At 45.7% G+C, this 26,347-nt stretch overlaps 3 protein-coding genes across 3 annotated transcripts; 2 read left to right on the top strand and 1 right to left on the bottom strand.

Annotated features, from left to right (window-relative positions):
- Positions 1-3,169: 3,169 nt before the first annotated feature.
- On the bottom strand, positions 3,170-3,481 carry LOC136536507 (uncharacterized). Its single transcript, XM_066528776.1, has one exon. The coding sequence runs from the start codon at positions 3,479-3,481 to the stop codon at positions 3,170-3,172; it is 312 nt and encodes a 103-aa protein (XP_066384873.1).
- Positions 3,482-9,408: 5,927 nt separating this feature from the next.
- LOC136538728 (glycine-rich cell wall structural protein-like) lies at positions 9,409-10,062 on the top strand. The gene has a single exon (XM_066530691.1). The coding sequence runs from the start codon at positions 9,409-9,411 to the stop codon at positions 10,033-10,035; it is 627 nt and encodes a 208-aa protein (XP_066386788.1). The 3' UTR covers positions 10,036-10,062.
- A 2,629-nt stretch (positions 10,063-12,691) lies between these two features.
- LOC136538727 (sugar transport protein MST2-like) lies at positions 12,692-25,040 on the top strand. Its single transcript, XM_066530690.1, has 3 exons — positions 12,692-12,885; positions 23,241-23,569; positions 23,687-25,040. Exons 1-3 carry the CDS (start codon positions 12,747-12,749, stop codon positions 24,818-24,820), a joined length of 1,602 nt encoding a protein of 533 aa, XP_066386787.1. The 5' UTR covers positions 12,692-12,746; the 3' UTR covers positions 24,821-25,040.
- The last annotated feature ends 1,307 nt before the right edge of the window (positions 25,041-26,347 follow it).

Here is a 26,347-nt window from a genome sequence, read left to right as displayed (position 1 = left end):
TGCGGGGGAGCCGGTGGCTCCCCCACTAACCGAGCATAGACAAGAGCAGATCTAGTTGCCCCTGTCTTGGAACCATCAACACTACAGGGCCAACCTGCCATACCATAGGAGAGCCCACGACAACCAGACTGGCATCGCTTGGCGATGGGTTGCACGACAAGGGCGATCCTAATGTGAAGGAAATGTGGGATGTAGCGGCGACGTCAAGTGGCCTTGTGGGGGCAACTATGGAGCTTGTAGGGGATGTGTTGAGCAGTACGGTGCAAGGTCCTCCCACAGTTGCTGAACAAGCACCATCTGGGGGTGCATCAACAGCGGAGGCGGTGCTTGAATGCCCTGTTCGAGCACGGCGGCAGTCAAGGAGGGCGTCTTTGCTGTCGACCACCGCTAGGGTCAAAGAGATAGTGCAGGAGCCCACCCCACCGCCCCAACTCCTTCGCACCATCATCCAGCGCGGTGAAGAGTTTGAGATGCTGGAGGAGAGGGAGGCGAGCTCGGAGGCAAAAATGTTGAGGACTGATCTGACTTCAATGCTAGTCCACATTGAAGTAAGCTTGAGGGAATTTTTTAGGGAGAAAGGGTCAGCTAATCTATTTGCTCGCTATAGAATGTGATGAAGGTGTCCGAGCAATGCCAGCGGTAGCTTGAGGAAATGGCCTCGGTGCTGGAAAAGAACAAGAATTTATAGGCATCGGTGGACGACCTCCTGGCACGCCTGTTCTGAGAGCGCAACCGCAGGGAGGACCTAGAGGTGAAGGTTGAGGCATTGGAGAAGGAGTGCTAGCAGATGGAGGCTGAGGGCCTATCGATGGCTGAGCAGCTTTGCCACAGCGCCGATCGGGAAAAAGGTTTGGCTCAAAATTTTGCTTTGCTGTTATTCAGTGATGTGACACGTCTGTCTATTGTGCGTAGCATTAGAGATGGAGCTCAGCCTATCCTAGGAAACCATCAACTAGCTTCTAGAGGTGAAGGAGAAAACGGAGGAGAGGACCGAGAAGGCCATTGAGGACCTTTGTTGTGAGTGTTTTTTCATGTAGTTTTAACTTGAACGACCTTAGGCATGCGTTTAACATGTACCTATGTCATTTGCAGAGTATCAACATCAGTCTCAAGCATAATTCCAAGTGCTCATGGAGTAGGTAATGACTCAAGATGATAAGCTAGAGACAATGATCGTGGGGATCTAGCCCATGCTGGACTATGTTGGTCTAGAGCAACCCGAGGGTGGACGTCTGCCCAGTGATGGGCCATACCGATCGGTGGTGGATCATTGCCTAACAACATGGGTGGATTTCAAGGAGTTTGCATGTAGCACGGCCCATGGAACTATCATCCACATGCTCACACAGCTGAGGTCACACTACCCTTCGGTGGATTTCCAACGGGTGGCGATCGGATACACGCAGGGTACGAACACGGAGAAGATTGCTGGGCTGGAAGACGAGGCGGAGGAGCCAGCGAAGAGGTTGGCCAAAGATGTTGAGTTGTTTGTTGAGGGGGAGAGCAGTGCTCTGTAGATTAGGAAAAACTTGTGTTGGGTACGTCACAAATTTTGCTGAATGCTTGTAGTTATGGTATGTTTATGTTTATATTTGATATAAACCATCCGATCAGTGGTGTGTAGCTGAGTCCTCAGCCTTAGCTAGCCTGTTAACCATAACATAAGGTGCTAGGGCCATGTGCGTGTGGGAAGAATAGGGCGTCACTAAGGAACCACTGTCGACCACCCATGACATAAAGGGCGGACACTCATGCATGTGCAGGGAGAAGTTGGAGACAGGGTCATTTCTGTAGGCATCCGAGCGTCGTCATGTTTGATCGGGTGTTATGCGTAGTTGGCACGTCATCTTTGAGATGTTGTACGTAGAATCAGAATCACTTGGTGGAAAAGTGTGGAGAAGACAATATGGAGAAACATCAGTGTAAAAAACTTCATTGAATACTTAAATATGAAAGGTACACATCTTTGAAATGGATGCTTCAGGGGTAGAAACATCTAAGCAAGTCGATGTGCCAAGAGTTTGGGACGTCTCTTTCATCCATATCGCACGGTCTGTAGGAACATGGTCGAGTGACCGCCTTGACGATGATGGGGCCTTCCTAAGGTGAGGAGAGCTTGTGCATCCTGTCTGTCTTCTGTTTCCTACGGAGTACTAAATCCCCGACCACGAAGAATCGGTCATTGACATTGCGATTGTAGTATCCACGTAGGCCATCAAGGTATTTAGCCGTCCAAACATAGGTGACCAGACATCCTCTTCTAGGCTGTCTAGTTCAACGAATCATGCGTGGTTGGAGTTCTCCTCATTGTAGTACGACCTCAGAAGTTTCTCTTCTAGGCTCGAAAGATGACGTCAGCAGGCAGTACGGCCTCAGAGCCAAAAACCATAAAGTATGGGGAGACGCCAGTGTTACAACTAGGTTGGGTCCTTAGTCCCCAGACCATGGCCGATAGTTCCTTGAGCCATTTTCCTGGGTACTTTTGTTCCTTCTCATATAGTCGTTTCTTCAATGCATTCAGGATCATGTCATTGGCGCGCTCTACATGGTCATTGGCCCTTGGGTGTGTGACAGAGACATACTTGACTGAGATGCATCTGTCATCACAAAAATCCTAGAAGTCACTGTCGGTGAACGTGGACCCAAGGTCGATGATAATGTTGTTCAGCTGGCCGAACCTATGGATTATGTCGTCAAGCAGCTCGGCTGCTTTCTTTGTTGTAGATTGGACTAGGGGTTTGTATTCGATCCACTTGGAGAATTTGTCAATGCAGACGTAGACCCAGCAGAAACCTCTCGGCACAGGCTTGAGCGGCCTAGTCATATCTAGTCCCTAGTATGCAAAGGGCCATGATGTAGGAATCATTTACAAGACCTAAGCTAGGATGTGGATTTGCTTGGCAAAAAAATGGCAGTTCTCACATCGGCGAACAAGTGCTTTAGCATCAGCTACGGCTGAGGGCCAATAGAAACTAGCTTGGAAAGCCTTTCCGACTAGTGTTCTATAGGTAGCATGGTTGCCACAGGTGCCTACATGGATCTCCTTGAGTATCTTCTCGCCATCTTCCACGGAGACATATTTCTATAGTAGCTCGCCTTTGGAGTTTTTGCAATACAACCTCTTGTCAACGAGGACGTAGTGCTTACTACAGCGAGTAAGGCATTCTCTCTATGTGCTGTCAGCTGGGACATCTGCAGTGGTTAGATACCTGGTGAAAGGTTGTCTCCAATCACTGCTAGGAGCAAGGACCGCTGCGACTATCTGCTCAGCAGGTGGTTTTTCTTCAACTGCTTCTTCTTCCTGCTTGATGGAAGGAGCCACAAGGTCCTGAATGAACACTCTAGCTGGAACATCGGCCTGGGTTGATCCTATCTTTGATAGCTCATCAGCTGCTTGATTATTGTCCCAAACCATGTGGTGGTATTCGATGCCATAGAACTTGTCTTCTAACTTTCTTATCACGGCACAGTAAGCGCCCATCTTTTTATTGGTGCAATTCCAATCTTTATTGAGCTGATTGATCACGAGTGCAAAGTCGCCGTACACCTAGAGGCATTTGATGCTGAGCTCGACAGCTATATGGAGACCGTGAAGTGCCGCTTCGTATTTAGCGGTATTGTTGGATGCTGGAAAGTGTAGGCGGAGGACATAGTGAAGCTTATCCCCCGATGGTGAGATGAAATATATGCCTGCCCTAGTAACATCGAGGTTGAGAGACCCATCGAAGTACATGGTCTAGTGCTTGAGGTGGTCGACCAGGATAGGAGTCTGCATATCCGTCCACTCAGCGATGAAATCGGTGAGTGCCTACGATTTGATCATGTGGTGGGGCCTAAAATCAATGGTATAGGTGCCAAGCTCGACCGCCCATTTGATGATGTGGCCGCTGGCTTCCTTGTTGTGGAGAATGTCATCGAGTGGGTACTCCATGATGACCACTATGTGGTTGGAGTCGAAGTAGTGGTGGAGCTTTCTAGGATGTGATAAGGATGGCATACAGTAGCTTCTAGACTTGTAGGTAGCGAGTCTTAGACTCATTTAAGACGTCACTGATGAAGTAGATTGGGCGCTGGACTTTGTATGCGTGGCTAGCCTCTTCTCATTCGACGACGATGGCGGTGCTGATTACCCGGTTGGTCGCTGCTATGTAGATTAGCAGGGTCTCATCCTTTTAGGGGGCAGTCATGATCAGAGGTATGGTGAGGAACCACTTGAGATCGACAAATGCCTTGTCAGTGTCCTCTGACCAAATGAATTTCTCTTGAGCTTTAAGTAGCTTGAAGAAGGGGAGTCCCTTTTTGCCCAGGTGGGATATGAAACGACTTAAAGCCGCCATGCACCCTGTTAACTTCTGGACATCTATGATGTGGGTTGATGGCTTCATGTTGGTCACTATCGCTATCTTCTCTAGGTTGGCTTCGATGCCACGGCGACTGATGATGTTGCCTAGCAATATACCAGACAGAACGCTAAAAATATACTTGGTGGGATTTAGCTTCCATCGGTACACGTTCAATGCTTTAAAAACTTCAGTGAGGTCGGCGATGAGAGTGTCAGCAGTCCTAGACTTAACTACCACAACATCGACGTAGGCCTCGATATTCTTCCTAATTTGGTCCTTGAGACAGCGTTGGATGGCTCTTTGATAAGTCGCACCCACGTTTTTTAGACCGAAAGACATGGTCATGTAGCAGTAGGCGCCGAAGGGCGTGATGAACGATGTCTTGATCTGGTCTTCTTCCTTTAGTGTGATCTAGTGATATCTAGAGTAGCAATCTAGAGAGCACAGGAGCTCACAACCGGCTATAGAATCTATGACCTTGTCGATGCGAGGTAAGCCAAAGGGGTCTTTAGGGCAATGTTTGTTGAGATCAGTATAATCAACGCATATTCTCCATTCTCTATTTTTTTCTTACAAAGAACCTAGTTGGCAAGATAGTCTGGATGGTACACCTCTTTTATGAAATTGGTGGCTAAGAGCTAGGTTATCTCTACCCTAATAGCCTCCTTTTTGTCTAGCATGAATAGTCAAAGCTTTTGCTTGATGGGCTTGGCGATCACCGAGACATTTAAGGAGTGCTCGATCAGCTCCCTTGACACACCGGGCATGTCCACAGGTTTCCATGCGAACATGTCGATATGCTTGCATAGGATGCTGACGAGCGCATCTTCCTATTTAGGATCGAGGTTGGCCCCAATCCGAGCAGTCTTGGACTAGTCATCGAGGACGAGGACTACTTCTTTGAATTCCCTAGACTTGGTTGAGCCTCAGGCAGCCTCTAGGGTAGGGATCTCTAGGTCCTCTGGAGGGATCACCTGTGAAGTCGTGATGCAGTCCTACATACGAATGGAGATATCAGTTGCCTCAACGAGCACAAAGCTTTCCTTCTCGCAGTTGGATGCAACGTCAAGGTTGGCGCACAGGGAGAGGATCCCCTGCTCTATCGGCATCTTCAGTACTAGATATGTATAGTGTGGCACGGCCATGAACTTAGCAAGAGTTGATCAATCGAGGATGGTGTGGTATGCCGTGTTAAAGTCGACGATGAGGAAGTTGACGTAGTCGACATAGAAGTGCTTTGTGGTGCCAAACTGGACCGGCAGTACAATCTATCCTAAGGGGAGGGACACCTTCCCAAGAACGATTCCCCAGAATGGAGAGTCCATGGAGGTGAGATCTTTCTTCTTGAGAACTAGCTCCTCTAGAGATCTTGCGAAAAGAATGTTGAGGGCGCTCCCTCCATCAATGAGGACCTTCTAGAAGCGCACGTCCTTGATTATAGGATCCAAGATGAGTGGGAAACGTCCTGGGTACGGGATGTCTGACCACTGATCAGCCCTAGAGAAGGTGATCCGGTGCTTCGACTAGTCGAGATATTTTGGATTAGAGACGGGGCCATCATATGTAGCGACCGACATGACGCGTCGGGCTATGAGCTTCTGCTCTTGCTTGTCCTCAGAGACAACCCTCCCACCAAAAATTGTAGCAATGGTCTTGGTGGGATCCTGGTATGTAGGGCCCTTGTTCTTGCCTCGCTCTCCACATGGACCGTCATCTGTCTCATCATCATTGCGCTGCTGCTTTTTTTATGGTTCTCCCCTGAGCGCAGTCTTTAGGCCCCTGCACTCCCGCATGGTCTACTTGGCATCCTTGTGGATAGGGCATAGGCCATCCAGTAGCTTGCCAAAATCCACGTCATAGGTATGCTTGACATGGGTGTCAACGGTGTTGATGGAGGTATCAGGTCAGCGATGGTGGCTTTGTCTGTTTCTTGAGCTCTCTGGATGATCATAATGCCAGGGGTCGCGGTCATCGTGACGGCGATCATGGTCATCACAAGGGTCAAGACCATCGCGGCGGTGATCGTGATCGTCGTGGCATCTGTCTTCGCGATGAGTAGAGCGGGCAGCCCATTTGGCTTCTTTGGCATCAACGTACCCGTTCGCCGTTTGTATCAGCTCGCCGATGGTGGTAGGCCTTTTGTGGTACAGCTTACCACGAAGCTGCTCGAGTCGAAGCCCTTTGGTGAAGGCGACAATGACCTCGGCATTGGTGATGTTGGGGATGGAGTTTCTTGTCTCTGAGAAGCGCCTGATGAAGTCATGCAGAGATTCCCTAGAGGACTGATGAAGCTTTTCCAAGTCAAACTTGGTGCGGGGCTGCTCGCATGTAGCCATGTAGTTGTCGGTAAAGACTTTCTTGAGGTCATCCCAAGATTGGATGGAGTTCTCCTGCAAGCTAAGGAGCCAATTATTTGTAGACTGGTTAAGCATGATAGGAAGATAGGTTGCCATGATGTCCTCGTCTCCACCCATAGCTTTTACGATGATCTCATATAGAGTTAGCCACTGAGCGGGGTTGGCCTTTCTGTCATAAGTATTGACACCAATGACCTTGAAGCCTACCGGCCACCAGACGGCTTGAAGCCTCCCTATAAAGGGGCGAAGTCCCGATGTGCCGACGGGAAGTGGTGCTTGGCGAGCAGTGAATCCTTCATGTTTAGTGTCGAATCTTCGGTGGTGCTCTATCTTTGCATCGTAGTGTGCAGACCTACTATTTTTTATGCGGCCACAGGCATCCGCACTAGCGTTAAGGTGATCGCGAAGGTCACGAGGAGCGGGTTGGTTGACCTCCTGGTTGCGGTTGCCGCCCTGACCTCCCTAGGGACATGGTGGGTGGGCGTCTTGGCATGAATAGGCTTCATAGTTGCCCCTGGAACCTCTATAGAGTAGGGGCCTCTAGTATGAGATCGAGCAGGGTCAGCTCCATGATGTTGCCCTCCTCCGTCGCGGCGGGAGCAGCGGCTACGAGCCAACACGGTGGAGTAAGATGGCGCATCGTTTCAAAACTCATTGACCTAGACTTGTGCAGCTATGATGTGTGCACGAACCTTCTTGACCTCTAGAGTGTGAGGGAGTTTGTCGAGCTCATTGAAAGCGATAGTGAGATTGGCGCTTGGAGTCTGATAGACTGGCTGGTCGCCAACCATGTCAAATGCCCCTTCTAGATTGCGTTGATGGTGGGACAGGCCACGACCATCTTTGCTGGCCTCAGGGGCCACTTTTGCGTCTCGACGACGTTGGCGATGGGCGTTCTTCACTAGACGAGCGTCGCGCTCTTCAGCGGTTTCACCCTCCTTGGTAACACTATCATGGCTGACGTGGAAAATCATGCCCCGAACCCCGAAGAGAAAGTAGGGCAGCTAGACAGGGTCCTGGTCGAGCCCTCGGAAGAATCGTCAAGGCTTTTGTCCAAGACGTGATGAAGAGGGGAATCCCCCGAGAGCTGATGAATAGCCACCATGTTGACCACGGGCGTGGGTTGACCGGGGTCAGTTGGGTCGATCACGTAAAGGTTGGTGATGTGATTGCGTTCGACGTGGTGGGCGAAGAGGTGGTGGATGGCGTTCTGATACGCAGATCCTGCACCCTCTAACCTGAAGGGGTAGGGCCTCGTCGAGTTCTCCATCGGAGCTTCATAGTCATCCAAGCGAAGGCCGGTGGCGGGCAGTGGTTGGCGCCGCACCGTGCGCCCTTCTGGAGTAGCCATGATCACCAGATCGGAATCTATCCGCCTTGCACGGTGTGGCCGAGCAGGTCGCTCGGTCACTATGGCTTGGTGGTCTCGGAGCATAGGAAAATCGCCGCTCGCTCTAGATCGATCTAGGATCGAATCCACGAGGAGCTGGCATTCTATCAAGCGATCTGTGACCCGGTCGATGGATGTAATTAGATCATCGTTGCTGATGGATCTCCTGATCCAGCGATGTGGCGTCGGGACCAGAGATGTCATTGCTGGTGTTGGCGTGATCGGCGCAGGGTGATCCTGCATCGGCTCCACGATCTCCTCGTTGCCGCCGGGGCCGTTGACCTAGGTCATGGATCCAACCATGAAGATCTGGTCTGGCTCGAGGGGGCCATAGAGCTTGACAAGGTGACCATCTGGTTTGCCATAGATTCAGCACGCACACCCCCTACCTAGCGCGTCACTGTCGATGAAATCTGGTTGGCAGTCTATCGAGGGGTATACCCACGGTAGTAGATGAATCGGTGGTGGTGCGCGTGAGGGAATTGGATGGTGACACGTAACGCTAGAGACAGTGATTTAGATAGGTTCATGCCGTCAACTCGACGTAATACCCTACGTCCTGTGTCTTTGTGGTTTATATTGCGTATGATTCGATCAAAACGAGGGGGTCCCTACCCACCTTATATAGCTTGGGGTAGGGTTATAGATCGGTTACTTCCATTCCGATCGGTTTATAAGATAGGAAGTTACAAATCGTATAATACATATCATATCCGAGCAGATTTCGTCAATCACCAATAATCTTTGTGTTGCCTGGTGAAGCACGTCATCCTGCGGCATACTTCGTACGACATTGTCTTGCGAGGTGGCCCCCGACCGATGGCGCGACCCATGCATTGTCTTGTAGGCTGGGCCTCCCCTAGCGACCCGGCCCATGTGGAGTCTTGCGGGTACTGGGGTCATACCCCCATAGGGGCCCCACTCGTTCCATAAAAAACAATATAGATTTTGGATAAGTAATCTGAACTGTATTCAAGAAATGAAAACTTGGAAGCATCAATCCCTACAAGCAAAGCTCGTTGGTCGTGTAGATTATTAGACTTGATTTTTGGCAGCTTAAATTTATTATATAGATTTATAAGCCTTATTAAACAAGTGCATCTAGCAATTGTCATGGCCATGTGGTCTACTTTCACCTCTCAACATGGCCATGTGTGCTTCACAGCTCACTACGATCGATCACCTTTTTTTCGCCTACTTGAGATTACTTTCGTGCAGAATCGCTCAGCAGAACTGGCTAGCTCTATATAAAGCTGCCCTTGAGTAGTGTAGTGCAGCAAACTGAAGCTCCACAGGCCATCCTTCCATGCACACTCCCATGGCAAGCTCCCCATGCCGCCGCCTGGCCATTTCAGTTCTACTACTATCGTGCTTCTTCCTTCTCCCGCTTACCCATGCAAGCAGGCTTCTCCTTGCCGCCGCCGCCGTCAATGACAGCAAATCATTTTCCATCAGAGCCGGCGGGAGTGGGGAGGGCGGTGGCCGCGGTTTCGGCGTGAGCATCAGCCACGGCGGGCACGACACGTCAATCGGCATCGGTGGCGGGTTCGGAGGCGGAGCCGGCACTACCCGTGGCGGCGGCGTGAGCGCGGGGGCCGGAGCGGGTGCTGGTGTTGGCATCGACGTTGGACATGGCGGGGCCGATGTCGGGATCGGCGGCGGTGGAGGCGGCGCGGTTAGCGCCGGCGGTGTTGGTGTTCACATAGGCCGCGGTGGAGTGAGTGTGAGCACCGGTGGTGGCGGCGGTGGCGGAGGTGCGGACGGGGGAAGCGGTGGAGGCGGTTATGGTGGTGGCAGTGGTGCTGGACGCTCTGGCAACGCGGTGGGGAACGGCGGAGGGTACGGAGGTGCGAGTGGTAGCGCCGGAGGTGGAGCAGGCAGTGGAGTTGGGTCAGCCGGCGGAGCTGTTGGCGGCTCCTCTGGAGGTGGTGGTGGCCAAGGTTGAAGCAACTTGTCTATCTTAATTAATTCAATAATAATATACGTACTAAGTTTGTAGGAAATAGTATCCAAAAACTAAAGGGCATGTATACCCATATACTACCGATCGACATGGATGATGCCATGATGCGATGTGCAAGTTATATATGCCAGCCATATTGTGCATGCATGCTAAAATGTGTGTCTATCTAGTTGTGCATCTAGCATATATGTGCTTTTTTTAGGGCAGCATCTTGTATGTGTTTGTGTTGACAAGCTTGCGCTATGTACTGCAACGCTAAAGTAATTGTAATGTATCTGCACGATATAAATGGATGAATGAAATGTATATGGTGTGTATTGGTATACTAATATGTTGGTATCCTTAAAGTTACACATGCGGCGTGTTCGCTGGTTGGTTTCTGGACTGGTTTAAACTGACTGGTGCTGGTTTATTGTGAGAGGAAAACACTATTGGCTGGTTGAATAAGCCTGGCTGAAACCAACAAGCGAACAGGGCCATGGTATACAGTCCACGATAGATATAATTCTAGGTCCAATTAGAGTCAGGCTATCTTAGGGCCTACTAAGTTTGTAGGAAATAGTATCAACATGTATGACTTCAAATATATACTATGAAAATATATGTAATGTTTAATCTAATGATACTTATTTAGTATAATTAAAATTAGTACTTTTTTACATAAACTTAGTCAAATTTTGGATCGTTTGACCTAGTACTATTCTAGAATTATATCATTTTTAGATGAAGGGAGTAGTAATGTTTTGCAAAAGCAATCAGATAGATTATTTTGCTATCTCTATGTGCAAATACATTGGATGGATAATGTGCCCTCTTTTTCCTTGCGCCATAATTCCATAAAATATATCGCGCATTTATTCTTACACCATAAATATATTCTGATTGTACATTTATTTAAGCTTGTAGCTATTTTTATTTAAAAAATTCAAAGTAAGAAAAGTTTAACTTACAACGAGGCCAAAGTGAATTATAACTTAATTATTTCTATCATTTTAGTGTACCTGACCCCGGGCGCTATTTCTGGCTGGCTTGGCCCATGTTGTGCAGTTACTTTCCCAAATACAGTAGCTGCCCATTCTTAATTTGTGTACTACTGAAGTCCAACATCTAGGATCGTCAGTAGCTTTGTGCACAGTGCACTTGGTGGCCATTTTCGTTGAAGAAGAAAAGGACACAGTTTAAAATCAATATCCAAAAAAGATGGTTTGCCATACAATTCGCATGCACATTGCACAATGAACCAACCAAGGCAACTCCCATTTGGGGTCATATGTATCAATGGTCGAATAATTTTTTTGAAGCTACATGGAGTAGCAATATGTAGCAGTATCAACCCAAATAGGCAAATATTTAGTGGCGAAGGTAGTTTTTTTTTTTTTTGAGCAAAACAAAGGTAGTTGTTACATCGGTTACTCATTTTTGAGGGAAGAAAGAGAGGACCCAACCCAAGAAAGGCCCAACCCAGACGGCCAGCCCAGGTTGGCTCTTGTGGGGCAGCTACAGCCCATGTAGACAGAACAAGTTTCAACAGCCACTGATGACTGATCTTTCCCTCGCGCAATGGCGATACGAGTGCGTGAGTGTATATGTACATGTATATCTACAGTTTTTTTCTTCTGTTTGTACAATATCATTCTAAAATTGAATGTACGGTACGGTGAAAGATTGTACGCAATCAACTGCTACTGCAAGCTTAGCTCAGTGCCTGTTTAGTTCCTAAAATTTTGCAAAATTTTTCTAGATTCTCTGTCACATCAAATCTTTGGACGCATGCACGAAGTATTAAATATAAATATAAATAAAACTAATTACATAGTTTAGACGAAATTCACGAGACGAATCTTTTAAGTCTAATTAGACTATGATTAGACACTAATTATTAAATAACAATAAAAGTGCTACAGTACCATTTTCCAAAATATTTCGCCAACTAAACGAGGCCTCAATCTCCAAGAGGCAGAGATGGCGTTTGATAGAGGCAAAGAATGTACATCGTTCAATGATTGCCTGACAGAGGTGATAGCCGACAGCACCTCAGCAAACAAGTCGAGGGCTTGAATTGGAAGATCGCTGAAGAAACCTCATGGTTTGATCAGAGCGGCAGATAGAGTGCCCCCAAGTGAACGGAGCTCTCGCTAGCGACGACGACGGCGCCCGCTCGATTGGTGATTTGGGCCTCGTTTAGATTGCGAAAAAATTTCAATCCGATGAATAGTAGCACTTTCGTCTTATCTGACAAATATTGTCTAATCGTGGACCAACTAGGTTCAAAAGATTCATCTCGTAATTTCAAACTAAACTATGCAATTAGTTATTTTTTTACCTACATTTAATACTCCATATAAGCGGCTAAAAATTGATGTGACAAAGAAAAAATAAAAAAACTTAGAATTTAGATGGCATCTAAACAAGGCCTTGGTGCTTTGCCTGTGGCGTGCCGAGGAGCCGAGCCAAATCCTTCGTTTGACCAACTGGCGCGTGAGTGTGACTACCAGCTTATCTCTTCCCTCGCTTAATTCTGGGGCCCGGCGGCCGGCGCGGTGGGGCACGGCGGCTGCGCTGTAGGCCACGACACTGTATATATAAAAAATGCTACTAAACGCTACAAGATCGCTCCTGCGTCCACCGGTTTGCGGCGTGGGGATCTCGGCCCTGACTGACCTGACCGTACCCGGAGCTCGGAGGCAGGCGCGATGGCAGTTCCGGCCGCGGTGAGCGCCGGAGCCGGGCAGGGCAAGGAGTACCCCGGCGGGCTCACCCTCTACGTCCTCCTCACCTGCGCCGTCGCTGCCACCGGGGGCCTTATCGTCGGCTACGACATCGGCATATCCGGTAACCACCGTCCAAGCTCTCCGTCTCCCATCCTTCGGTGTGCTCCACTTCTGCGACTTGGTGTTGGCTGTGTGGTTGTGGACTTGTGGTTGTAGTTGTAGCTTAGCTGGGTGCCTGGGTAGGGATCACCGCTTCGGCACTCGGCGGTGATTGCTGTACGTGGATTATGGAAACATACTCGCTTTCACTAACTACTACCAAAGTACTCGAGCCATTAGTCACATTTGGGGATGTTTTAACTTTCTTTTAGAATTAGACAGTTGTCGACACGGAATTTTGCCCCGTGCCAAGGACACACGAGCAAGTCGGAAGGGTCCACTCGATGGAGCTGAGGATCCGTCTAGCTTAACATAGGGATGGTCGATTCTACGCACTCCTCCCGAGACGTGCCAGTCAATTTGACCCTGCAATTGCCAAGGAGAGAAAGTTTATGAGTAATTAAGGGCGGAACGTGCCGGTGTTGCCAGTCAGTCCCGAATGTGCGGCTCTGAGAGCCGATATGAAAGGAGATCGACTAAATAGTCAATTCCGGCATATTCATAAGAATAAATCGATTAAAGCTCATGAGGTTGTGTAAAAAGAATCGGTTATCATTCTGAATGAATATCATTGTTTAGACAAATATTAGTCGCTGGCAAAAGGATATCAACAGTAATTAGTCCATGCTAAGTAAGTGACTGCAAGTAACCGAACTCCTTTTTATGAAAGAAATAGTTCATCATCATTCAACCATTTAATAGAAATAGATCTAATGAACATATTAGATCTTATCTATCGTTGTGATCAGTGGGGCATGAGGCAGAATCATGCAGACCCTAGAAACAATAATTGACTCGATGACCCTAACCTACACTAATATCAGTGGGGTATGAGCCAGAATCATGCAGGTCGTAATACAATAATAAGATTATGAGGCTAATACATCTTTCAACCTATCGCTACTTCAACGATCTCGTGATGCGAACTGTTCGTGAAAGCGCTCGATATAGGCTAAACTAGCCAATTCAGGCATAGCGTACAGTTAAGGTCATGCTCTCTTAGTAACAGATCTACCAAATAACGATCCCCACTCCACAGTGCTAACAGTTGGGTGTGAGGCAGAATCACATCGGCCGTGATAACGGGCCATGAAACAGTTTTCGCTGGCCAATAGATCTACTCAAAATCAGACACGCCTTAACCGCGCGCTATGCACGATCAAGATTGATATGAAACAGTCGATAAAACATAACTCATCGTTTAAAATAAATATTAGATCAGTTTAGATTAACAAACGATGGGTTAAAAAAGATATATGGCCGATCTAGATCAATCCCAATTGGACGAAGTGATATTGCTGTAATTAAATAAATAATAGAAGCAATAAGCAATATCGGTAACTTAATGAATCTATCCGAAGGAGCGTCACCCTTAGATAGAGTCGATAACTTGACCTTAATATAGTTCGAGCAGTGGAGGTCGACCGAATCGATACAGCCGTACTTAAACTAGACAAGAGTCGATAACTAACTCATACCAGAGTCGCAGTGGAGGTCGACCGGATCATTGCAGCCGTACGAACAGAGGTATAAGCCATGACGGTACTTACAGACAAGCAGTGGAGGTCGACCGGATCGATGCAGCCTTACTTACTGAAGAACTCGCCGAGATCTACTCTACTCCTACTCCTAAGGGGTGGCCAGAGCTGAAAAGGTAAATAACTGGTATTTGATTAATTGTGTGTCCTTTACAATAGCCGGGCTTTAATATTTATACCCAGGACCTACGCATGACTCATGTCTAAGCACGACCATCATAATTTTTGACCATAGAGAAAACATTTCTAATTTAAGATAACTTGGACTCTAATCTTTCCCCTTTTCGAAGAGTTCAACATGTCTCGTTCTGATGCCGATCATAGCCTTTGTCGTTATCTGCTGGCGCTATCTGAAGAAAGTCGATTCCAGTTTTGCATTCGAATCAGTTGGTTCCGATCTTCACACAATTGATTCCTTGATGACATGATCTTGGGAGCTTTCGAGTCCCTGTGACTCTTTTTTTTAATTTTGGTGTAAACACATGCCACCCTAATTTTGGGATAAAAATAATTTTATTTCAAAATTATCACGTCTATGCCCTCGATAGGTCTGCAGTCACGGGTAAAGAATCTTGATCTAGGGTTTACTGTTTGTCGCCGTCTATATCAGCTCATGAGCCCATGCTTCAAAACTTTTACGAGAGCATCATCGCTTCACGGGCACTTGGATTCATCTTTCCAAGCCGGCTATAAAATGTCTATCCGACTTTGGCAAGAGCAATTCAACAATTCAACCATGTTTCTCTTCTATCTTCCTCCTCGAGCGCTCCCAACTCCGCTGGACCCTCCATGGTCTATCCCTTTGTTATGAAGATCTTGAGCGGTTAGAAGAATTCTTATGGATAGGGTGATTGTGTCTCCCATTTTAGCACCTTGTCGAGCAAGAGAATCAGTTACTGCGGTTAGAAGAATTCTTGTGATATCACCTGAGTCTTCTTTCCATGCTCGCAAAATCTGTTCTAGTGTTTGCGATGGCTAAAATATGTGGACACCTTCCCTTTGTTTGCTCCTCCAAACGCCCACCGAAAAAGCCATGGGCTTTTTACCATAGTTCCTCAATTTACCGAGAAATCGGCTGAGCATATGTTAGGCGGTCGACCTTTCCTCTTCTCTGACACAATTTTATCAACGGGCCGACGTTGATTCGGTTCATGATGACCTTCGGTCTTGTTGGCTCCCGAACTCCCTTCAATCCAAAGAAGCCTTGATAGGTTGATCTCTAGTCATTACCAAAACGTTGACAATCCTGGCACCCCTTGTAATATTTAAAATAATCTTCCAATATCATTGGCCAGAAATATCCTGTTCTGTAAATAATCCACTTCATCTTATAAGCCGATTGATGAGCTCCACATATCCCTTCATGCACCTCACCCATCAGCACCTTAGCTTCTTCTTGGTTTAAGCATTTGAGCAACACCCCATCGACTGTTTTATAATATAATTGATCATCTAACAAAACATACTTTGCCGATTTATACCTTAACTTTCTGATAACTTTCTGAGATGGATCTCTAAGGCAATCGGCTATTTCGACTCTCCAATCATCACTTGAGGCTTCATTACTCAAGACTTCTTAAAACACTCGATATCCTGATGCACTTTGAGCTAGGCGATTAGCCTCTTGATTTTATGCTCTCGGAATATGTTGGAAAGAGATATGAAGGAACTCCTTGAGCAACTTTTGGCACTTATCATAGTATCCTTTTAAAGTCTCTTCTTTGCACTCATATAGGCTGATCAACTAATTAATAATTAATTGTGAATCTCCAAATACTTCAATTGCTTCAGCCTTTACTTCGTGAAGAAGTTGAAGTCCCTTAAGAACAGCTTCATACCCCGCTTGATTGTTAGTAATCATTGGTTCAGTTGGAAGAGCAAACTCAAAACTTACCCCCCGAGACAAAATAATAACAATACCAATGCCACCACCTTGCTTGCATGATGATCCATCAAAGAATAATGTCCAAGGCATCGACTCTACATAACCAATGCTTGGCTTATGATGCTGGGTGACAAAATCGGCCATTATTTATCCCTTGATTGCTTTAGCCAATTCATACTTCAAGTCAAATTCTGATAACGCAATAATCTACTTTCCTACTCTTTCATTCAGTATTGGCATTGATAACATGTGCTTAACCACATCGGCCTTGGAAATAACTGTACACTCGGTCGATAATAAGTAGTGTCGCAACTTAGTGCAGGAGAAATATAAGCACAAGCATAACTTCTTGGTGGGAGAATATCTTGTCTCTAGATCCAGTAGTCTTCTACTCATATAGAAAACAACTCTCTTTTCTTTCAAATTCTTGCATCAAGGCCGATCCAATTGTCTTGTCATCAGCCGATATGTATAACTTAAAAGGCTTACCTTGCTAAGGAGAGACCAGTATAGGTGGACGCTTCATGTATTCTTTTATCTCTTCAAACACCTTTTATTGTATGTCACCCCACTTGAATTCTTGATCATTCTTCAACTTCAACAAGGGAGAAAATAGCAGGATCCTTTCCGATAAATTTGAAATGAATCTTCTGATGAAATTGATCTTACCAAGCAAAGATTACAACTCTATTTTGGTAGTCGGGAGAACTGCCTCATCAATTGTTTTTACGCTTTTCTGACCAACTTTGATTCCTCTCTCGTGGACCATGAATCCCAAGAATTATCCAGCTGATACTCCAAAAGCACATTTATTAGGATTCATCTTTAAACTATGTTTTCTTGTGTATTTCAGAGTCTTGCAAGTCAGCCAGGTGCTCTTTGTAGCATTTGGATTTTATCATCACATCATCGATGTAGATTTCAATAATCCTACCGATCAACTTATGGAAAATGTAATTCATTGCCCTTTGATAAGTTGCACCAGCATTCTTCAGACCAAAGGTCATCACAACCCACTCGAACAGACCAATTGCGCCAGGGCACCAAAAGCGGTCTTTGCTATATCTTCCTCAGCCATAAAAATTTGGTTGTATCCTGTATTACTGTCCATGAAGCTAATAACCATATGCCCAGCTGCTGCATCCACTAACATATTAGCTATCGGTATTGGATAACCATCCATGGGTGTGGCTTTGTTTAGATCCCTGAAATCGATACAAACTCTCAATTTTCTATTTTTCTTATATACAGGGACAACATTCGATATCCACTCTGCATATCGGCATGGTCGGATAAATTTTGCTTCTAGTAACCTTTCAGTCTCTTTTTTTATATCATCGAGCACGTTCGGGTTGAATCTCCTTGGAGCTTGTTTAAACGGCTGATATCCAGGTTTGGTTGGTAACCGTTGTTCAATAATTGACTGGTCTAAACCAGACATCTCATAATATTCTTAAGCAAAGCAGTCTTTAAATTCCTTTAATAAATCAATTAATTCCCGCTTATACTCCGGATCTAATTTAGCACTTACGTACGTCGGCCTAGGTCTATCTCTAGGACCAATATCTACTTCTTTCAATTCATCGGCCGACGTGAAGCCATGTCCTAGTTTGCCATCTGTACCATATATTGGATTATCCATTAATACAAATTTTCAAAGACGAATGCTTGGATCGGCTGTTGGCTTTCACCATTAACTCTGAATTCTGATGGCAACAGAAAAGCTATTTGGATATTAGCCGATGGTTGCTTTCTATCGGCTGTTTGCTTAGTACGCCACACTTGAGGTTTACCGAATACCTAAGCTTGTTCCATCTCTTTATTCCTTAGGCGTTGCACCCTTCTCTTCTGGCTTCTTATTAAACATCTCGGACACCATTGACCTTCTTGACAAACATATTTTCTTTCGTTGCCTTCTTCTTCATAATCAGTCCAGTCCTGGTCAATAACTCTTTTTCCCAGCTGATTATGAATACTTTTATTTTTAAGCGTCGATCCATATTATTATGATGATATGCATCTTGAGTATGGATAGACCGGCGGTTGGTTTGAGATTGCCTAAACTCTCAATATTGATTGCTGCATTCTGGACAGTCATGTCTGGTAGGTAACTTCAAACCTTCATTCCAGCAATGTCTGAAGAAAGGACAATTCCAATGTGATTCGGCTTGTTTCCTTTCATACCTCTCTCTTTTCCAGTTGACGCTGGTATTCTTGATCCTTTAACCAACGCTGATAATTCTTTTCCTTCTGCGGCTGCTACTTATTCAACAGAATCCGAGATGTAACTTGTGGCTTTGTCATCCTTGCTTTTGACGTTCCTCCCTGCTCATATCGGCTCTTTTGTTCATCGCGATGTCTTTTAATTTCCCTGTATTCGTCGGCCGATATTTACATCTTGGGATCGACTGTTCCAGCTTCTTTTGATTTGGTTGATGTTAGGACCTTAGTCTTTTCTTTGATCAGCCTAGTATCAACCATATTTTGATCTGCTGGGAAAGGATTACCATCAACTTTCATTTTCCGAGGCGTATCAAATTTGAGACTCCCTTGCTAAATAGCTCTCTGTATATGTTGCCGAAAAGTTCTGCGTTCATTAGTGGAATGAGAAGTAGCATTATGGAACTTGTAGAACTTCTTATTCTTCAATTGATCAGGGGGTAACATAACATGACCATCGGGCAGCTTGATTTGCCCCTTCTCAAGCAAGAAATCAAAGAGCTTGTCTAATTTGGTGACATCAAAGTCATAGCTCTCCTCGACTCCTCTTCCCCAAGGATTTGTCACCATTACTGTTTTCTTGTCCTAATTCCATTCGGCCATAGCAACCTCTTCTTCTTCATCTTCATAGCCGTCATCGACTGAATATGGATTGTAAGCCTCGACCACTATAGTAGTTTTCTGAAATCGGATATCTCTACGCATATTCTGGAATTGGCTATTGAGCGTTGCCACTCGTTAAGCCAATTGACCCAAGTTATCAAATTCTTGTCCCAATAGCTTTTCTTTCCACATTGACAACATTCCCTGAATGGCTAAAGCAGCTAGTTGATCATCAGCCAAGTTTAAGGAGAAGCACAAGTTCCTAGTTTCTTAAAACCTCTGAAGAAATTCAATGCTAGATTCATTAGTCTTCTGTCTTATAGTTGTCAGATCGGTAATCTTCTTTTCTCCAGTCCTAGTGTAAAAATATGTATGAAACTTCTTCTCTAGGTCAGCCCAATTGACAATAGAATTGACTGGTAGTGATGAAAACCAAGTGAAGGCTAGCCCTGATAAGGACAAGGAGAAGAAACGAACTCGATGAGCATCCTCAACTGATGCTTTGCCCAATTGCGTAAGATACCGACTGACATGTTCTATCATGCTTGTACTGTCTTGGTCAGTGAACTTAGCGAATTCTAGGAGCCTGTAATTTGTGGGAAGAGCGACCAAATCATACTATTCTAGATATGGGCGTTTATACGAAAAGGTCAGCCCTTTTGGCTTCAGACCGAACTGGTTTTTCATCATCTCAGTCACCTTCAGTAGCAACTCATCAGCATTTGAATTTGTATTTCTCTGTACTTGCTGACCCATCTATGGATTAAAATCCTGTATGCCTTGATACCCTGGATTTGGAATCATGTAAAGGGTGTTATAGTCTGATCCATAGTGATATCCTTGTGGAACCTCTATCTGTTGGGTCCTTTGCTGGCTTGCTGCTTGAAGTCTTTGATTATAGACATAAGGATCTATATCTCTACGGATCCTTTGAATTGAGGGTGCTATTTTTTGAGCCGACGACATATGTGGACTGATGTGCCAAAATTGATCACCTGGTTCTGACCGTGCCCCGCCGGCTGTTGCACATGTTGTACTGGTGGTCTAGGATTATATTGTATCTGATTCGTAGTAGTTCCTTGAGTCTATTTGGATGAACCCTGAACTGCCTGGACATCATTATTACCAGCTGGTACTGCTTGTTGATGGCTGGTACCGACTTGGTTAGCCCCTTGGGTCGATGGATCTGGAATGTTGTAATAAGCTAGCCTAACTTGACCAACTAGAAACCCATAAATCGCTTCTTTCATGGCGTTGTAGAATGTGTCCAAGAAAGCTTCATTTTGGCTTGATATGGCATCACGAACAGATTTGTCTACAACTTCCGTAAAGAAATACATGTCTTTAGCTTCAGTTGTATCTGTCTGTCCGTGTAATAGAACTCTTGGTAGTGGAAATTTCTGAACAATTGTGTTGTCACGTGTTTTGGTGTAGGACAACAAATATTTACTCTGAAACTCTTCTGTGGCTTTGTCGATGACATCTTTATCTCCATCAGGTAGATCTTTATAATATAGCATAAGGATGCCTTTGTTGTTGTGAACCGCCATGATGATTGTGGGGTCCCACCGAGCATGCCAGAAACGTGTGTCGACACGGAATTTTGTCCCATGCCGAGGACACATGAGCAAGCCAGAAGGGTCCACTCGATGGACCTGAGGATCCGCCTAGCTTTAGCGCAAGGATGGTCGATCCTGCGCACTCCTCTAGAGACATGCCAGTCAATTTGACTCTACAATTGATAAGAAGAGAAAGTTTATCAATAATTAAGGGTAGAACGTGCCGGTGCTGCTAGACAGTCCCGAATGTGCGGCTTTGAGAGCCGATATGAATGGAGATCGACTAAATAGTCGATTCCGGCATATTTATAAGAATAAATCAATTAAAGCTCATGGGGTTGTGTAAGAAGAATCGGTTATCATTCTAGATGAATATCATTGTTTAGACAAATATTAGTCGCTGGCAAAAGGATATCAACAGTAATTAGTTCATGCTAAGTTAGTGACTGCAAGTAACCGAATCCCTTTTTATGAAAGAAATAGTTCATCATCAGTCAACAATTTAATAGAAATAGATCTGATGAACATATTAGATCTCATCTTTCACTGTGACCAGTGGGCATGAGGCAGAATCATGCAGGCCGTAGAAATAACAATAGACTCGATGACCTTAACTTATTACTAATATCAGTGGGGCATGAGGCAGAATCATGCAGGCCGTAATACAATAATAAGATCATGGGGCTAATACATCTTTTAACCTATCGCTATTTCAACGATCTCGTGATGCGAACTGTTCGTGAAAGCGCTCGATATCGGCTAAAACAGCCAATTCGGACATAGCGCACAGTTAAGATCATGCCCTCTTAGGAACAGATCTATCAAATAACGATCCCCACTCTACGGTGCTAATAGTGGGGGTGTGAGGTAGAATCACACAGGCCGTGATAACGGGCCATGAAACGGTTTTCGTTGGCCAACAGATCTACTTAAAATCAGACACGCCTTAACCGCACGCTATGCACGATCAAGATTGATATGAAACAGCCGATAAAACATAACTCATCGTTTAAAATAAATATTAGATCAGTTTAGATTAACAAACGATGGGTTAAAAAAGATATATGGCCGATCTAGATCAATCCCAATTGGACGAAGTGATATTGCTGTAATTAAATAAATAATAGAAGCAATAAGCAATATCGGTAACTTAATGAATCTATCCGAAGGAGCGTCACCCTTAGATAGAGCCGATAACTTGACCTTAATCTAGTTCAAGCAGTGGAGGTCGACGGAATCAATGCAACCGTACTTGAACTAGACAAGAGTCGATAACTAACTCATATCAGAGTCGTAGTGGAGATCGACTGAATCGATGCTGCCATACGAACAGAGGTATAAGCCATGACGGTACTTACAGACAAGCAGTGGAGGTCGACCGGATCGATGCAGCCTTACTTGCTGAAGAACTCACCGAGATCTACTCTACTCCTACTCTTAAGGGGTGGCCAGAGCCGAAAAAGGTAAATAACTGGTATTTGATTGATTGTGTGTCCTTTACAATAGTCGGACTTTGATATTTATACCTGGACCTGCGCATGACTTCTGTCTAAGCATGACACATCATAATTTTTGACCATAGAGAAAATATTCCTAATTTAAGATAACTTGGACTCTAATCTTTCTATTTTTTGTAGAGTCCAACATGTCTCGTCCTGGCGCCGATCATAGCCTTTACCGTTATCTGTTGGCGCTATTTGAAGAAAACCGATTCTAGTTTTGCATTCGAATCAGCTGGTTCCGATCTGCACGTAATTGATTCCTTGATGACATGATCTTGGGAGCTTTCGAGTCTCTGTGACTCTTCTTCCAAATTTTGGTGTAAACAACAGTACAATGTAAACACGCACGCACGCTCACCCCTACAAACACACGTAAACAAACCCTACCGCTATGAGCACCTCCACAGGACTGAACCGGCAGATCTCGAGATTCACGAAATCACGACAGGCGTCTCGCTGTCGGCGTAGACGTCGTCTACCATTGCAAGTCAACAATTATGAAAGCAGATTAGTACTTACAAGTTACAACAAAGATACATCGAGACACTAACACCAAATCACCAATGCACATAATTGCATAATTTTCTAAAACACCTCACGTAAGGAGTTTAATGTCTCGTGCTACTCCGTTTTAAATCGTAAGCCATTCCCATTTATACCTTTTCTAGTACATAGTTTATATATATATATATATATATATATATATATATATATATATATATATAAATAATATATCTGAGACATAATAAAAACTATGTATCTAGAAAATCCATCCAAAATGACTTACAATTTGAAACCAAATTCAAAACCGATGGAGTGGAAAAGTTAAGCTTAGTTACAAAATTACAGGAGTTCGGAAGTTATCTAGAGCAAGTTGTGAAATCACGCTGGTAAAAGTAAGACTTTGAAGTGACCAGGTTGACCATGCTTTGCTGTAGTGCCGCCACAAAAGAATTCTAGCTTCTGCCCATCCAGCAGGATGACTCTGTAGTCTGTACACACATGCGCAGGCGGCGTGACATCCATGGACGCATTCCTGCACAAGTTCTTCCCGTCGGTGTACCGCAAGGAGCAGACGGCGCGGGGAGGCGGCAGCAGCCAGTACTGCAAGTTCGACAGCCAGCTGCTTACCGCGTTCACGTCGTCGCTGTACCTGGCGGCGCTCGTCGCCTCCTTCTTCGTCGCGTCCGTGGCGCGCTCCCTCGGCCGGAAATGGTCCATGTTCGGCGGCGGCATCTCCTTCCTCGCCGGTGCCACCCTCAACGCCGCCGCGCAGGACGTCGCCATGCTCATCGTCGGCCGCATCCTTCTCGGCATCGGCGTCAGCTTCGCTGCTCTGGTAAGTTAATGTTTAATACAGACTCAGAGTCAGAGCTGCCTCCAACATTGTAGGATTACTTGGTGAAGAAATGAACCAAACATAGCATTCTCTGTTCTGCTACACATTGTGTTGCAGTGCATCCCGATCTACCTGTCCGAGATGGCGCCGCACCGCCTCCGCGGCACGCTGAACATCGGCTTCCAGCTGATGATCACCGTGGGCATCTTCTCCGCCAACCTCGTCAACTACGGCGCCGCCAAGATCGAAGGCGGCTGGGGCTGGCGGCTCAGCCTCGGGCTCGCCGCGGTCCCGGCGGCCGTAATCACCGTGGGCTCGCTGTTCCTCCCGGACACGCCAAGCTCCCTCATCCGCCGCGGTTACCATGAGCAGGCGCGGCAGGTCCTCGCCCGGATCCGTGGCGCCGACGTCGACGTGGCCGACGAGTACGGCGACCTCGTGGCGGCGGCCAGAGAGGCGTCCGTCGCCGTCGACGTCAGGCGCCCGTGGCAGGACATCCTCGGGCGCAGGTCGTACCGGCCGCAGCTTACCATGGCCGTCCTCGTGCCCTTCTTCCAGCAGCTCACCGGCATCAACGTCATCATGTTCTACGCGCCCGTCCTGTTCAAGACGATCGGGCTCGGAGGGGACGCGTCGCTCATGTCGGCGGTCATCACCGGGCTGGTCAACATCGTCGCGACGTTCGTGTCCATCGCCACCGTCGACGGGCTCGGCCGGCGCAAGCTCTTCTTCCAGGGAGGGTGCCAAATGCTCGTCTGCCAGGTCGTCATCGGAACGCTGATCGGCGTCGAGTTCGGGGCGAGCGGAGACGGAGCCGCCATCCCGAAGAACTCCGCGGCCACCGTCGTGGCGTTCATCTGCATCTACGTCGCCGGCTTCGCGTGGTCGTGGGGCCCGCTCGGTATCCTGGTGCCCAGCGAGATCTTCCCGATGGAGATCCGGCCGGCGGGGCAGGGCATCAGCGTGGCCGTCAGCATGCTGTGCAACTTCGCCGTCGCGCAGTCCTTCCTCCCGATGCTCTGCCACTTGAGGTTCGGGCTCTTCTACTTCTTCGGCGGGTGGGTGCTCGTGATGACGCTCTTCGTCGCCATGTTCCTGCCGGAGACGAAGGGCGTGCCCGTTGAGAGGATGGGGGTTGTGTGGAGGACACACTGGTTTTGGGGAAGGTTCGTCACTGATATGGACGGCCGTGATGAAAACTGCGACTCCGCCTTCCACAAGGGCAATGGCATTGCTGTTAGAGAGCCGTAGGCGTCCTGTGTACATGGGGATCGGATGGTGCAAGTGAAACACATGAAACACGGTGGGCGGGCTGAGCTACACAGAAGGGTTTCTCTTAGGGCTCATTCGGTCAGGGGATTCTGGACTGAATTCGTTCCACTCCTTTACGGTTACAGTTAGAGGCCGTTTGGATACTTTTATTTTTGAGGAATTGAAATCTACATAATAGATTATGCTATTTAACTTGAAATTTAATATTCTATAACTTTTTCAAACTCATAAATAAGTCTATCTCAAATTCATAGGATGGAAGATGGAAATAGATTCTATAGATCACTATGATATAATTCTATTCTCTAACTTATAGCACAATTTTCAACTCATTTTCCTACGATAAAAATGCAGCATATAATGATATAAATATGTCCCTTGTATGCCTATATAACAATAAATATACAAATGTATTCCATATACAACTATATTAGCTTAATTAATCTATGACTAAATTGTAATTATTACAATGTATTCAATTCCAAAAATCCAAACGGATCTTATATAAATTAGACTACCATTCCTTATAGGAATTGATTCCGTGGCACTGTTTTCCCATAAACGAACGATGCCTTACACTTTTTCTAAAAAAGCAGGCGCCTAGTTCAGACGATAACATGATCTTTTGATCTCCCTTTAAGATCCATACATCTAATCTATTAGATCTTCATCTCATGGCTCATAGTCGTTGCCAGAACAAACATGCTATATTTCAGGCACTTGAAAAAATAGAAAATCCCTTTTTTATGTTGGGGGTGGGTTGGGGGTTGGTGGGTGGGGGGGGAGCACACAAAATGTTGGCAAGCAACTACTGTTTCGAATTTCTACATGATATAAAAAAATTATACGACAAATATAAGAAGCAAATCTGCAAATGAAGAAGCGCATATAAACTTATAAATCTATATCATAGTTCAGGTTAAATTGCAAAATGTTTTCGTCACTGCATTGGACTTAAAAAATAAACAAAGTTATTAGAAAAGTGAGAGAATAAATTTGTAGTAATTAGTCCATGAACCATGTTCCTATATGGGTATTAAGTTTAACGGAGCCAAAATGTTACAAATTTGTGGGTAACTCTAGAGTGCACAGATAACCTGAATTGTTTGTCTTTGCTCATTTTAATTTGTTCATATTGTAAGACAACTCAAAACGGTGCTCCCTCAATCCTACAAAAATACCTACTTCTATACATTCACACACAGATTAAGAAGAGCTTATATAAAGCACCAAATTTCTTATATTGCATAAGTTGTTTTAGGATAATACTTTAAAAATAATTTAAGATATAAGAAAACATTATTATAGCAGATTATCTAAAATTTCTCTCATGTTTCTGTACAGATAAGGAAGAGGGATTTGTCTACTTTATTTATAAAAAATAAAGTTGGTCCTTTGTAGGATATCTCTTGAAAATACTCCCTCGGTGCCCTTTTGATCATCATGTTTGATCGCTCCACAAGACTTAGTTTGGGACTGCTCCGCTCTAGTTTTTGTAGCTTCGCT

Source organism: Miscanthus floridulus, chromosome 2, assembly GCF_019320115.1.
Source record: "Miscanthus floridulus cultivar M001 chromosome 2, ASM1932011v1, whole genome shotgun sequence".
NCBI lineage: Eukaryota > Viridiplantae > Streptophyta > Magnoliopsida > Poales > Poaceae > Miscanthus > Miscanthus floridulus.
Note: the sequence above shows the minus strand (reverse complement) of the source record. Positions and strands in the feature narration are given on the sequence as shown.